Source organism: Amblyraja radiata, chromosome 18, assembly GCF_010909765.2.
Source record: "Amblyraja radiata isolate CabotCenter1 chromosome 18, sAmbRad1.1.pri, whole genome shotgun sequence".
Lineage (NCBI taxonomy): Eukaryota > Metazoa > Chordata > Chondrichthyes > Rajiformes > Rajidae > Amblyraja > Amblyraja radiata.
This window is the reverse complement of record NC_045973.1, coordinates 32,595,402-32,610,233: the sequence shown is the minus strand read 5'-3', so window position 1 is coordinate 32,610,233 and position 14,832 is coordinate 32,595,402. Positions and strand designations below refer to the sequence as shown.

The window sequence follows — 14,832 nt, the reverse complement described above, 5'->3', positions numbered from 1 at the left end:
CATGGGAATTGCACAATTTGACATAAACCTGGAAAAATTTGTAATGGATTGTAGCTCTCAGCACTAAATAGGAATTACTCGAGATTAAGGAAATTTAAAAATCTCATTGCCTGGGTGTCATTATAATATCATTCAATTATTTCTCTACTTGTTCAATGGAATCTTTATGGAGAAAATTCAGATTATGTTAACATTAACAAATTTGTGACATGTGCAAAGTCCATAATTGATTTTACCTGTAATCAAATGTTTAAAAGCCAAATGAAAAGGTACAGCTAATTAAGTGTCATTTCTTAATTATTATATTCTGACCTTAACTGTACACTTCAATACTTCCAAAGCCTCTGCAGGGATAATTTTTGAATATTTAATACAGCAGATATAGATGAGAAATTTGGAGTGGGTTTTTATTTTAGAATTCTGCTTGTGTGATCAACCATTAAGAATGTGAAATTCTGAACCTGCTTTTTCCATGATTGTTTAAGAGTAGTTAAAATGGCACACATACCTCAAATGTACTATAGGCACATCTAATTTCCCTGTTGTCACAATATAACATATAAACAACTGGCACACTTTCACAGCAAAGCTCACAGTTCTGTTCCAATCGGAGCTCTGATAAAAGTTGCTTCAGCTCATTTTTCAAAACAAAAGCAATGCTACCAGACCCCTCCTCTCCATTTTTACAAATAAAACGTTTAGTCAAAAGGTTGGCAAACATGCATTACAAGAAAAACTAGTCTGTTTAGATTGGCTTCTCCCAAAAGCATAATTAGCGTAATTTTTCCCAGATATTCCTTAATACCAAGTCTGTCAAGACTCACTGGTAGCGGAAACAAAAATATTTAAATGCAAGAAGCTTTTAATAAAATGTGTGCAGATAGCAAACAGAGCACTGATTTTTGTAAAATAAAGTAAAAGTATTATTCAAAAAGAATTTGCTGCACTTAGTGAAGTTCTGATAATTAAATTCCTCACTGTCCGCACTACTTTCTTTCCATCTTCCTTGAATAAACTTAGTCTTGACTAATTTCGGCCAGAATGCAAAATATACAAAGATTCTGGACTGGTATTATGTGGCAATTAAAGGGTTGCCAAGTCAACTCCCCCCCAGCTTCCTGCCATTTGACGTACTTAAAACACCTCACCATTTATCAATAATATTGCATTATCCACGCAGTTCTTCTGTTGGCCTCTACAGGAAATTGTCTTAAACCCAGTTCAGCGAACCGGTAATAAAACTCCTTAAGGCATTGAAAGGAAATGAACAAAACCTATTTATAGATGATGTATTATCAAAAATAATTTATACACTTGACGCTTCAGAATAATTTATCTTCTCTTCTAAGAGCAACATTAAATTGCCTTGGAATTCAATCAGAAATCAGGGAAATATGATCCAACTTTTTGCAGTTTAAAAGGTTATGAAATTAAATTGAAATGGCTTGAGAAATCGAAAAAGGTAATCCAGTAAACATGAGTAAAGTTTGTGTGGAACGTACTAATGTTTGAAGAGTGAGCCATAGGCAGAAACACCTCAGTGCTGACGTAGTTAAAACATTTATCAGTTTGCTCAGTCGTTGCTTGGGAAATAGTTAGGGGACTGCTTTTGTTCTATATATGACAATTGCAAACAGTTTCAACAAATTTAATTCAAGATACCCTTATCTGCCCCATGCACTAAAAACATTTGCTTGAACTCAATTTTATAGCATGTGTCCCTAGTCAAAATCTGTGATTTCCCCATTAAAAACAGAAAGTACAATATTTATATTTTCACGTACACCTGCAAAACCAGCGAAAATCTCACCTGAAACTTTACATTTCATCACTCGCACATCCTTGGGCTGAAATTCATCACTATCCTGAAATATTTCAAGAATCTGAAAGGAATATTTTAAAATTTGTTTTAATTTCTTGAATTTTTAAAAGCAACTTCTGAAAATATTCTATTTTATATTTATTCTTAGTTGATAATTTTTTTTTTTTTTTAACAGATACAAGGAAGTCTCAGTTTCAACTGTTCCACTGTTAGGATGGCAGATGATTATATCATAATATCTTAAACCAGCTCTGGGTTCCATTCCTTGGTTGGTTGTACACTGGAACACAGATCCTGGCACTCAAATGAACACCATTAGAAAGGCAGGAAAACAATTGTGGACAAGAGATTTTAGATCTTGCATTACATGTAACTTTGCAAGGTGATCTAAATCTAACCTTACTAAAAATTCAAACTGACAGCACAAAAAAGGTGTATATCTGAAATATCTCATTTAATCATGGATGGTAATTAAAAAGTGGAAAAAGAGCAGCCCATCCATCTCATCATATTTGACCCACTTCACTTAGGATTCAGATCCAATGACAATGCAGGAAGAACAAAATCCTTCAGATAACAGAGAGGAACCCGCATTCCCAAGTGCCCAAAGCTGCCTTCCTTCTTAGCAATTGAAGTTGCATCTTTTTGGCACCCAAAGAAAATAACTACAGTACATTTTGTGCATAGTTCATAATCTAACCACTAGGTATTAGTAATGGAAAGAATCAATGTTTGGAGCTTTAATTAAAATACCAAACAACTGCTTCGCCCTTGTTGGCACTGAGCATTAATATTGTTGGAATTGTGCTCATTAACAGAGATGATGAACAAACTTTCATGCTTCCGATAGTTGTCTTGTAGATCATGGAAAGGATCAGAACGTTCGTCACCTACTGGAGAATGGCAACACTGTTGTTCTAAGACCACAATACTTACATGGTTGGTCAATGTGTCTCTTGGCAGTTCGAAAATGAAAATACTATTGTTAGTCAAGCATAGGTTTGTGCAAGTTTACACAATGAAATTACCCTTTGGTTATTCATTTACAATCAAACACAAACTTCACCATTCCGACTAAAGTCTTGTATTATCGCATGTTTGCCACTCCCAACTTCTTGCATTTTGTAAGTTATTTTGATATGCCAATTACCCATAGGTTTACTGCTTACTTTCTTGTTTCTTGGTAATCATATCCTGGAAGGGCAAAGACCAATACAATAGCTCTTCCAGATTATCTTGACATTCCCATCCTCACAAATCAAATGAAGTTACTTGATACCATTTCACAGCAGGTCATCCATTGTTACACAAGGTTTCAGCTAGTTAGATATACAGCCATTTCATATATTTTGTTTCCAATCCCTCCCCAAATGATCCAATGGTTCTTTCGTACCTTATCAAGTGCCGATAAACCCAAATTTTAGCAATATACGTACATCTTCCCTCGTTGTTGATGGTAAAAGACCTCTTAACATAATTGTTTTGTTCTCTCTCTCTTCAGAGCCATCATTTCTGTAATCATGGTCCTTGTAGTCACCATCACAGTACTGGTTTCCCTCAGGTCTTTCATATCTGCCATCATCATCATAATTCTGGAAGCAAAGACATTGTTAATGTTCTCAGCATCGATTCTCAATTCAATTCCACTCTGTTTAGATGTTGAATTTCTAGTAATGCCTAATGGTGGGCAAAACAATTTTCTTACAATGGAAGGCATGAACAGAAGTTGCAGTTGCTTCCTCGCAATAGCTTCAATTCATAATATACACCTTTAGAATGACTATGGGTGGCATAGAACTGATGTTGTTGCCTCATAACCTCAGCAACCCAAGATATCCTATTCAGCAGATTAACTCATTCCCAGCGTAAGTGGATGGGAGGAGAATCAGGGGGCGAATAGTTATAGGGAGTAAGCAGGGCAATGAAGGATTAATTATGACCTGCCATTCATATGATACATATTTTTAAACAATTTGAACACAATCAGCATAATTTCAAGTGGGGGAAAACACTTGGTAAGACATCTCCGGGGTCAGGGAGCATTTGTGGAGGGAAACGGTCAGGTTAGGACTCTTCTTCAAGACTGGTGGGGAGATACAGTGCCCTCCATAACATTTGGGACAAAGACTCATAATTTATTTATTTGCCTCTGTACTCCACAATTTGAGATTTGTAGTAGAAAAAAATCACGTGTGGTTAAAGTGCACATTGTTAGGTCTTAATAAAGGCCATTTTTATACATTTTGGTTCCACCATGTCTAAATTACAGCTGTGTTTATACATCGTCCTCCATTTCAGGGCACCACGTATGGGACACATGGCTTCACAGGTGTTTGTAATTGTCCAGGTGTGTTTAATTGCCTCCTTAATGGCAGTATAAGAGCGCTCTCAGCACCTAGTCTTCCCTCCAGTCTTTCCATCACATTTGGAAACTTTTTTTGCTGTTTATCAACATGAGGACCAAAGTTGTGCCAATGAAAGTCAAATAAGCCATTATGAGACTGAGAAACAAGGATAAAACTGTTAGAGACTTCAGACAAACCTTAGGCTTACCAAAATCAACTGTTTGCAACATCATTAAGAAGAAAGAGAGCACTGGTGAGCTTACTAATCATAAAGGGACTGGCAGGCCAAGGAAGACCTCCACAGCTGATAACAGAATTCTCTCTATAATAAAGAAAAACACATGTCCGACAGATCAGAAACACTCTTCAGGAGTCAGGTGTGGATTTGTCAATGACCACCGTCTGCAAAAGACTTAATGAACAGAAATACCGAGGCTACACTGCAAGATGCAAACCACCGGTTGGCTGCAAAAATAGGATGGCCAGGTTACAGTTTGCCAAGAAGTACTTAAAAGAGCAACCACAGTTCTGGGAAAAGGTCTTGTGGACAGATGAGACGAAGATTAACTTATATCAGAGTGATGGTGAGCAAAGTATGGAGAGAAGGAACTGCTCAAGAAACAGTGGTGGGGTGTTATGGCCTTGGCATGTATGGCTGCTGAAGCTACTGGCTCACTTATCTTCATTGATGATACAACTGCTGATGGTGGTAGCATAATGAATTCTGAAGTGTATAGGCACATCCAATCTACTCAAGTTCTAACAAATGCCTCAAAACTCATTGGCCGGCAGTTCATTCTACAGCAAGACAATAATCCCAAACATACTGCGAAAGCAACGAAGGAGTTTTTCAAAGCTAAAAAATGGTAAATTCTTGAGTGGCCTAGTCAATCACCCGATCTGAACCCAAATGAGCATGTATTTTATATGCTGAAGAGAAAATTGAAGGGGACTATCCCCCAAAACAAGCAGAAGCTAAAGATGGCTGCAATACAGGCCTGGCAGAGCATCACCAGAGAAGACACCCAGCAACTGGTGATGTCCATGAATAGCTGACTTCAAGCAGTCATTGCATGCAAAGGATATGCAACAAAACACTAAACATGACTGCCATGCTGTGTCCCAAACATTATGGTGCCCTGAAATTGGGGGGGGGGGGGGGGGGGGGTTGGGAAGAAGACAATGTATAAACACTGCTGTAATTTCTACATGGTGACGCCAAAATGTAAAAAAATACCCTTTAATAAAATCTGTCAATGTGCACTTTAACCACATGTGATTTTTTTTCTATTACAAATCTCAAATTGTGGAGTACAGAGGCAAATAAACAAATGATGGGTCTTTGTCCTAAACATTATGGAGGGCAAAGGTATGGCGAAGGGCTGGAACAAGAGGTTGCAAGTGATCACTAGGTTGGGGGCAGCATCGCAACAGTGGTACAGCTGCTGCCTGACATCACCAGAGACCGATCCTGACTATGGGTGCTGTCTGTGCGGAGTTTTGTACATTTTCCCTGTGACCGTGTGGGTTTTCCCCGGGTGCTCCATTTCTTCCCATATTTCAAAGATGTGCATGTTTGTAGGTTAATTGGCTTTTGTAAATTGCCCCTTGTGTGCTTCTATGCAAGTGGAAGAACATAGAACTAGGTGTACGCGATCAATGATTGGTGTGGACTTGGTGAGCCGAAGGGCCTGTCTCCATGCTGCATCTCTAAATGGAGATTTTACAGTACAATGCAACAAACTGCGGCACACAAAATATATTGCTCTAGAAATGCCTCCAAGAAATACGTTTGAACCTTTGTACCAATCAGCCTTCCCAGATACAAGCATTAAATTAATGACCTGTGTTTAGCTCCATTAATAATCTTTATAATTAACCCAAGAGAAATTGATAATTGTCATCTAAGACCCAACGAACATGGTAAATTTTTGAAACAAAAATGTCGGAAAACTACCATCCTGAATAAGGCTCAGCACTTTCCTCTCAGCTTTGACTATTCCATCCACCTAGTCTTCTATTGACAAGAGATTTGGTGCAGCCATATTACATTCTTTTGGACTCCAAAAAAACAAACAGCCACAACAAAAAGCTAATGGAAGTGATATCAAATATTGCGGCTAAGGAAGGGCACATACCTCAGAATTGTCATAATCCCTATAGTCTTGATGGCGGTCATTATTCCGATAATCACCGCGACGTCTATCACGATCATAGTCCCTGCCGTGATTTGGTGGAGCACGATAGTCAACATCTTTATAGTCGTAGTCTCGTCTACCTCGTGACTCTCTGTGCTCATCTCTGTTCCATTCAGAACCATAACGTCCACTTCGTTCACTTCGACTAGTTTCACTGAAAAGAGGGAAAAAAAATGAAATTGATAAAATTGTGGATTCTGCGTTATCCTAATAATCGTCCCCATGAAGGAAATGAACTTTCCAATATGTCTCCCAGCACCATAAAAGTATACAAATTGTGGGGGGAAATTGCTGTTCCCCATTGTCAGATATCAAAGGCTCGACCATCATAATCAATGAATGACTGACCTAAACCAGCAATGAAAGCCCCAGGGTCACGTTAGCCAAGTCTGGCACTAGACGTGGAATAGACCACTTAGCTATTATCTCCTTAAGGGTTTGTGACCACAGATTCAACAGGTTTCAAGTTCCCTCATGCAGTATTAAGCCTGCTGAAAAATATCTATGCACAAATGATCTGGTCACAGTCCATAATTAAAAAATGATTTCAATTCAACTATGAATATTAGCAACTTCACCAATTTCCATGAGAATAAGATACTTTTTACAACCCTTTTTGTAATTATTTTTAAAATGCAAACACACGCCATAAAGTTAAATTTAACTTTGAATCTCATTTCTCCAAGGTGGTACTAAAATCTATTTTATATAGCTCAAAGATCCTCCCCTTTCTACCCACATCCCTATGATGTGCAGGTTCGTAAATTAATTGATCTCTTTAAAATTGCCCCTTGTGTGTAGGGAATCAATGAGAAGTTGGTATTATAAAGAACTAATGTAGATGGGCGAGCAGTGGTCGGTGAGGGATAAGATGGGCCTAAGTGGCTGTTCGCACGCTATATTTCTAAACTAAACTAATACCAGGTAAGATTGTGCACAACATTGGGCTCGATGATTTTGTGTTCATTTTGACAATGCAGGTGTCTTAATGTGCACTTTCAATGTTATAGGATGTAATCTCTAAAAAGAGACAGCAAAATTATATAACTGACAAGCAAATTATTTTCAATTTGAAGAATACAATCATTGGCAAGAAAATACTACATTTTAATTTAACTGGAAAAGACTAAAGACAAGCTGAGGGATCCAAATGTTTTAAATGAACAAAGACTGCTCAGTAAACATGATGGGATAAGAAAAGTCAAAATTACTTTTCTATTAATGCCATCAGAAGAACTATTTCCAAAAGATGTTTTAAAGATTTCAAATTATGTTTTAACAGAACTGGTGCAAAGTCAAGAAAGTTCTTTGGCAAATTTATCCTCTTTGGAAGTCAATATATCAAAATCTCAAAACAGCCTCCTTCAGGTGTGCAATAACATTAAACAAATATCCCAAATTAAATTCTTAAAAACATAAACAACTGAAAATACCTGGGCAGCATCTATGGTGAATGAAAGTCAATGTATCTGTGTAATGACTATAACACAGAGCATTCTGCCAATTCTGAATAAGGTCGCTGTGTAATCACTGCTTCACACTCTGAAAGCAGCCTGGCCATTTGAGTACTTTCAGAATGTTGTTTTTATATCAGATTTACAGCAGTATTTTAGTTATCTAAAAAATTCTTACCGTTTGTCATATTTATCGTAGCCCATTGTTACGGATTATCCTGAAGTCAGTTTTTCCCCAAACCGTTTTGAGTAACAATCTTCAATTAAAAAAAGGAAATATTCTGAATGCAAGCATTGAAATTAAAGTAAACAATAATTTTTGTAAACTTACAGCAATCCATTTCCTCCCAATCCAGTCAGTCTCCCAAGAGCAATGTCTTTTAAACACCTCAAGACCTTTAAAAAAAACTGCAAAATTCCAGACAAAATTTCAATGTCTCCAATATGGCAGACAAGACATGCCTCGAAGGGAAGAGCATGAATATGTTGAATTCCAATCTAAATTCCACATCTGTAGCTTAACCCAGCTAAATTGTGAAGTTGCCAGTGTATTCACATAATTACAATACCGCCCCCCAAAAGTTGTTAAATGGAAAAAAGGATTATTCTGCATTAGTATTGCATGTTCTGCAGAAAATGGTGGTACTTTCTAATCATGACCAGCAGTCAATATGCAACACCTTGGTAATGCACCTATAGTAATGCAGTTACTATACAAAGTTGCTGTGCGCGTGTTTCCAAGAAAAGTTGAATTCATACAACTCTGAAATACTGTTGTACATGACTGAGACGGAGAAAAAAAGTTACTGCCCGTCACTCTAAAATGTAAATGTGAAACATTCAAGAACATGCCACAATTCAGGCAGTTATTAAATGACACAACAAAGGCACAACGTCATTCTCCTCCTAACATCCTCTTTGGGTTTCGAAGCTGTCAACTTGAGCTCTTAGTTGAAAGACCAAAAGTTACAAGAATTGATCCAAGGAAACGCAGCGCTATCAGTAGTGAGGACATTGATGATAATATTCCTTTTGAATCGACTTAACAATTCTAAGCTACTGGGTACAACTTGCACTCTTCATATTAAGTTGGAAAGAGTGCAGAAAAGATTTACGAGGATATGGCCAGAACTCATGTGCCTGAGCTATGGGGAGAGGTTGAGCAGACTTGGACTTTATTCTTTGGAATGTAGGAGGCTAAGGGCGATCTTATAGCAGTGTATACAATCACAACAGCCATAGATAGAGTGAATAGAATCTTTTTCCCCAGGGTTGGCCAAAAATAAAAAGAACTAGAGTATTGGTTTACAGTGAGGGGAAAGATTTAACAGGAAGCTGAGCGGCACCCTTTCCCTTCCCCCTCCCCCCCCCCCCCACCCCCCCACCACAGGGAGTGGTGGGTACATGGAACGAGCTGTTGGGGAAATAGTTTAGGCCGGTTCATTATAAACCCTCAAGACATAGTTTGAGTCACATGGATAAGAAAGGTACGGTGGGATCTGGTTCATATAAAGGCAAATGTGACCAGCTTAGATGAACATCTTGGTTGGTATGGACGAGTTGGGCAGAAGGTCATTTCAATGTTTATCATTCGTCATTCAGTTTTATACTGAGAAAGCAAAAGGAAAGTATGTAGAGATAATCGGACCACTGCATGGTTATGATTCTATACTTGAGACGTTAGAAATCCCTCTATATACATTCATTCATGATAAAATCTATTGCAATGTAACTACACCCTTCCATGTTAATGGCATTCCATTCCTAATGAGAAATATCATAATTCTTTAAATTTTCACAGCGTTCTACGTACAAATGGGTGGGTAGAAACTTCGGAAATACGAGCAGGTATTGGACTATATGTTGATGATCTTAATAATTCTAAATTCCAAAGGAACACTATGGCTGGGGTGAGGGCAAATGCGGAACCAAACCAAATGCACGAGTTGTTCTAGAATTTGTTACAGAAACTTTCTCCAAATTGTTTGCTTGATTTCAAATCTAAATTGCAAGCAAAATTCTGATTTAGTTTATATATGGCATGAAACAGGCACTTGGGTCCATGAGTCCCACACCAACCACTGCTCACCCATTTACATTATTTATTTATTATCCCACCAGCTCTCTACGCACAAGGGGCAATATTAGAGAACAATTAATCTACTAACCCGCACATCTTTGGAATGTGGGTGGAAACCATAGGACACAGGGGAAACTCACGTAATCACAGGGAGTGTGAAAACACTGCACAGATAACAGCCAAGGTCAGCATTGAACCCAAGTCTCTGGCGCTCACCTCTACCGATTGTGCCACTCATGCTTCTTATTGACATTTTTGAAGGAACCCTCGTAAGTGTAAAAACATTTGAAAGTAGTGAGTAAAAAGCAATGAGAATGCATGAAGCAGGCATTCTCCTATGGAAGGAAGCATAAAGCAATGACCATTCAAGATGTTTTGACAATTTTATACCCAAGCAGATGTGCTTCTCTTTGAAAAGATATCATACATATCTAACAGGATTTGCTTCCTATACTGCCTGATGAAATGCCCAAAAATGCTTTAAACCATTATGAAAATGCTCTGTTCGGTGAAGCATTACGGGGAGAAAAGATGGGATACGAAGGTAAGCTAGCCAAGAATATAGAGGAGGATAGTAAAAGCTTCTTTAGATATGTAAAGAGAAAAAAATTAGTTAAGACCAAAGTTGGACCCTTGAAGGCTGAAAAAGATGAATTTATTATGTGCAACAAGGAAATGGTAGATGAGTTGAACAGGTACTTTGGATCCGTCTTCACTAAGGAGGACAAGCAATCTTCCTGATGTACTAGTCCTGCAGTGTTTTTTTTGTAAATCAGTATCGGTGGTACCTTATTTCAATTACATTTAGGCAACCTTTAAATATTTGAAGAACAAGCACATGCGGATATGTACTTTCAAATAAAACCTTTACCAAGGTGTTACAGAAGACACCTTGTTAGAGGTTTATTTGAAACTGACACAGTGGCGTAACTAGCAGAGCCAGTGCCTCACATTGCAAGAAACCCAGCTTCAATTCTGACCTCTGGTGCTGCATAGAATCTGCATGTTCCTTCTATAACAGTCTGCATTTCCTCTACGTACTCCCATCCCAAAGACTTGCAAATTAGCTGGCTAAATGCCCACTGTAAATTGTCCCTCATGTGTAGGTGAGTAATAGAATCTCTGGGAATGAGAATATTGTAGAGAATAAAAATGGGCTTGATGTGGGATTAATGTAAATATGTGGTTGATTTTCAGTGCACACTGAGTGGGTAAAGGTCCTATTTCAAAGATCTATAACTCAGAAGAGGGAAGAAATCTCAAGGCAAAATCAGATCATTTGGAAACCAAGGACCAAGCTTGTTAGAAAGATGCAAAATGAAAAGTAGATCACTGGTTTATTAAATTTATAAACGATCCCCGGTATTTCAATATTCAGTTGATGCCTAACCAGAAAGATATTTGGGTTTCGAGTATGCTTTTTCAGTACATTTCATGATGAACCCAAATACTTCACTGCCAATGAAGCACTTATTCACAAAGGGAAGTGAATATGTGGAATTCTTTGCCACAGAAGCCTGTGGAGGCCAAGTCAGTGGATATTTTTAAGGCAGAGATAGATTCTTGATTAGTACAGGTATCAGAGGTTTTGGGGAGAAGGCAGGAGAATGGGGTTAAGAGAGAAAGATAGATCAGCCATGATTGAATGGCGGAGTAGACTCGAAGGGCCGAATGGCCTACTTCTACTCCTATCACTTATGGCTTTACCAAAGCACTAACCATGTTGCAACAAGGGGAACTCAGCCAACAATGTGGGCGCAACTAGCTCCAACAGTGTGAAATTTTCTGATAAAATCTCTCACCAACAATCCTTTAAAGAACTCATGGAGACATAAGAGACCACGCATACTGGAATCATGGGGGGGGGGGGGCGACGACTGCTCGAGGAACCCAGCGGGTCAGGCAGCATCTGTGGAGGGAAATGGACAGATGACATTTCAAAGCAGCCCCATGTGAAAATGTCATCTGTCCATGGTGCTGTCTGACCCACTCAGTTATTTCAGCTGTCCATGCTCTCTTTTTGCTGCTACCATCAGGTAGGAGGTATGGATGCCAGAAATTGCACATCTCTAGGTTCAGTTTCTTCCAACTACCAGGATCTTGAACCAATCCGCACAACCCTAATCCTACATTGACAACAGAAAGCAAAGACCACCTCTTGCACTAACACAGACTAGATTTTTATCCTAATTGTATTTTGCACATGTGGTTTTGCCTTTTTTACTGTCATGTTGATTTTGTATGTAATTTATATTTGGTGTATTTGTCTCAATGTGCCTGTGATGAGCTGTAAGATTTTCATTGTACCTTTACCTCACTGTACTTGTGGACGTTGCGATAAACGCAACTTGACCTGACCCAAAGTTTCTCCAACAGCTTTTTTTGCTGAAGGAATGTTTATTCCTTGGCAATAGCATTTCTTTCTGCAGTGCTTCAAAATAGTGTCTTTGACATCCATTTGAAGGATGGCACTTTAAGAGCAATACTCCTTCATTGCCTGGAAATCTTAACTTTCATACTCAAGTAGTTACAATGGGTCTTAACTAATATAGCAAAAGATATATAATCTTTCAAAAAAGCTGAATATTGCAATATAAGAGGTTCCTCATTTTGAGAGAAGGAAGAAGAAAGACACGTTCCAAGAAAGTAGTAAGCGAAGGTAGAGATCTAGGAATACAAATACATAAATGGTTAAAAATATAGGAAAACAAATTAAATACAAATCAAATGCATTTCCATAGGCAAAGAACACAAAGGCTAAGAAGCAATGTTCAATATATGTACACAATGTTGGAATAATTGGTCAGACAGCATCCCTGGAGAACATGGATACGTGACGTTTCAGGTCGGCACTCATCTTCAGACTGATGGAAGGTCCTGACCCGAAATGTCACCTATCCATATTCTCCAGTGATGCTGTCTGACCTCCTAAATTATGCCAGCATTTTGTGTCTTTCTTTGGTAACCCCGCATCTGCAGTTCCTTGTTTCAATGTATGTACAGCCTTAGTTAAGCTGCTCCTGGCACAGACCATGCAGAAAATACTGAATAAAATCCAAAAGACAATATTTTAATTTGATTTCGTAGGATGTAACCAATGAAATAAAGTCAGTAGTTCTCAGATTAAGAAACACAAAAAAAGACTTTTAAAACACAGAAGGCTGCAGGCCAGGTCAATGGATATTTGAAGGCGGAGATTGATAGATTCTTGATTAGTACGGGTGTAAGAGGTTATGGGGAGGAGGCAGAAGAAGGGTTGAGAGGAAAAGGTAAATCAGCCATGGTTGAAAGGTGGAGTAGGCTTGCTGGGCTGAGTGGCCTAATTCTGTTCCTATCACATATGAAAGCATGAAGAAGTTCAATATGGTGGATTTGGAAGTCATATACATTTGAAAGCTCAAAACCAGGCTGAGTAAATATGTACTAACATAAATAATTTAGGACATTTGAGGGTAATGGGGAAAAATGTACAAATACTACTGACCGATGTAAGTGGTAAGAGACGCCCAAATTCAAAAGGTTAATTGCATTTTGAGCTGGGAGGGTCGTGAAGTATTGAAGACCAGTTGTGCCAAATCGCACAGCTGTTGTGCTGCAGTCTTAATATAATTCACAACTTTCGGTTGATAAAACATGGTCAGATGCTTTATTTTTTACAAAAAAACTATTCTACAACGTATTTTAACATTTTTCCAGAATATATATCAGGCGTTTTTGGACAGGAAAGTAAAATTTGAACGTTAAAAACATACAATTTTGTACAAGTGTAGTATTAAAATCTTCTCACCACCCACACATACTGATTTAAAGCACTTGGCGTGTGGGCCTGGGTTCTGGGAATCGCTGCCCTGGGCTTGACGCTGTGGCCCAGGCTGTTGCTCTCTGCCTCGGCGGCCTCCAACTGGCCACAGCCGCCAACCTCACACTCCCACCTCGCCGAACACTTACTTTATCCCCCACCAGAATATACCCGACAGACGCCAGGAAATACACTCTGCTGTTCAATGTCGTCGACGCCGCGTCGCAACGGCCGTGGTTTTATCCAACAGAGCGGACAAGCACCTCTGGCTTCTGCTCCACTTTTTCCCCGCCTCGCAGCCACCGCCGACAAAATGGCGCCGGTTCTCTTTCGCCGTCAGATGGGAACCGAAGCGGGCGCGCACAGCACGCTGGGAGAGAGAAGCCCCGCCCACTTGCTTCAACGCAGCACCCAGCGACAGGCGGCTGTCACGTGGCAAGCCGAGCGCGGTTTAGCTCCGCCCACTTGCTTCAACGCAGCACCCAGCGACAGGCGGCTGTCACGTGGCAAGCCGAGCGCGGCTTAGCCCCGCCCACTTGCTTCAACGCAGCACCCAGCGACAGGCGGCTGTCACGTGGCAAGCCGAGCGCGGCTTAGCCCCGCCCACTTGCTTCAACGCAGCACCCAGCGACAGGCGGCTGTCACGTGGCAAGCCGAGCACCGGATAGCTCCGCCTTTCCCTTCAATGCAGCATCCTTCTGAACTTGTAGTCGGCAGCAGGGCAGTACTCTGCATATCGCCAACTTGGATGTGTTGTGCATACTAACCTACACAACTGGTCTTCAATACTTCACATCTGGCATGAAACCCGCGCCGGGAAAGTGAAGGTCTCTACCAAAGATCTTATAGCGGAGCAGGGGATCTTTGGTCTCTACCCCCCTCTCCCACCCCTGATCTGAGTCACAGGACCGCGTTGCACGCCGGGAGAAAGGTCATCCCCATTAAATTCAACCCGATGTGGCAGGAATGACCTGCAGAGGCTGGTTGACACAGAAGATTGAGACAAAAATATTGGAGTGACTAAAAGGGTCAGGAAGTATCTCTGGAGAAAAGGAATAGGTGACCTTTCGGGCCGAGGCCCTCCTTCAGTCTGAAAAAAGAGCTGTTCATGAATGAGGGGTCGCCGCGCGGCAT

The 14,832-nt window shown here is 39.8% G+C and overlaps 1 protein-coding gene across 5 annotated transcripts in view; it reads right to left on the bottom strand.

Annotated features, from left to right (window-relative positions):
* Positions 1 to 14,522, bottom strand: part of LOC116983354 (RNA-binding protein 5-like) — a 40,906-nt gene extending 26,384 nt beyond the window's left edge. For 2 of the 5 annotated variants that reach the window (XM_033037071.1, XM_033037074.1), the window contains exons 1-5: positions 13,848 to 14,054; positions 7,998 to 8,076; positions 6,306 to 6,519; positions 3,259 to 3,414; positions 1,811 to 1,883 (exon numbers count right to left, since the gene is read on the bottom strand). In XM_033037071.1, the coding sequence (XP_032892962.1) occupies positions 1,811 to 1,883; positions 3,259 to 3,414; positions 6,306 to 6,519; positions 7,998 to 8,023 (469 nt within the window). In that variant the 5' untranslated portion in view covers positions 8,024 to 8,076; positions 13,848 to 14,054. Of the gene's footprint in view, positions 1 to 1,810; positions 1,884 to 3,258; positions 3,415 to 6,305; positions 6,520 to 7,997; positions 8,077 to 13,847; positions 14,073 to 14,465 lie in introns of those variants that run through there. The other 3 variants (XM_033037073.1, XM_033037072.1, XM_033037075.1) reach the window with 3 other exon arrangements.
* Positions 14,523 to 14,832: the final 310 nt, after the last annotated feature.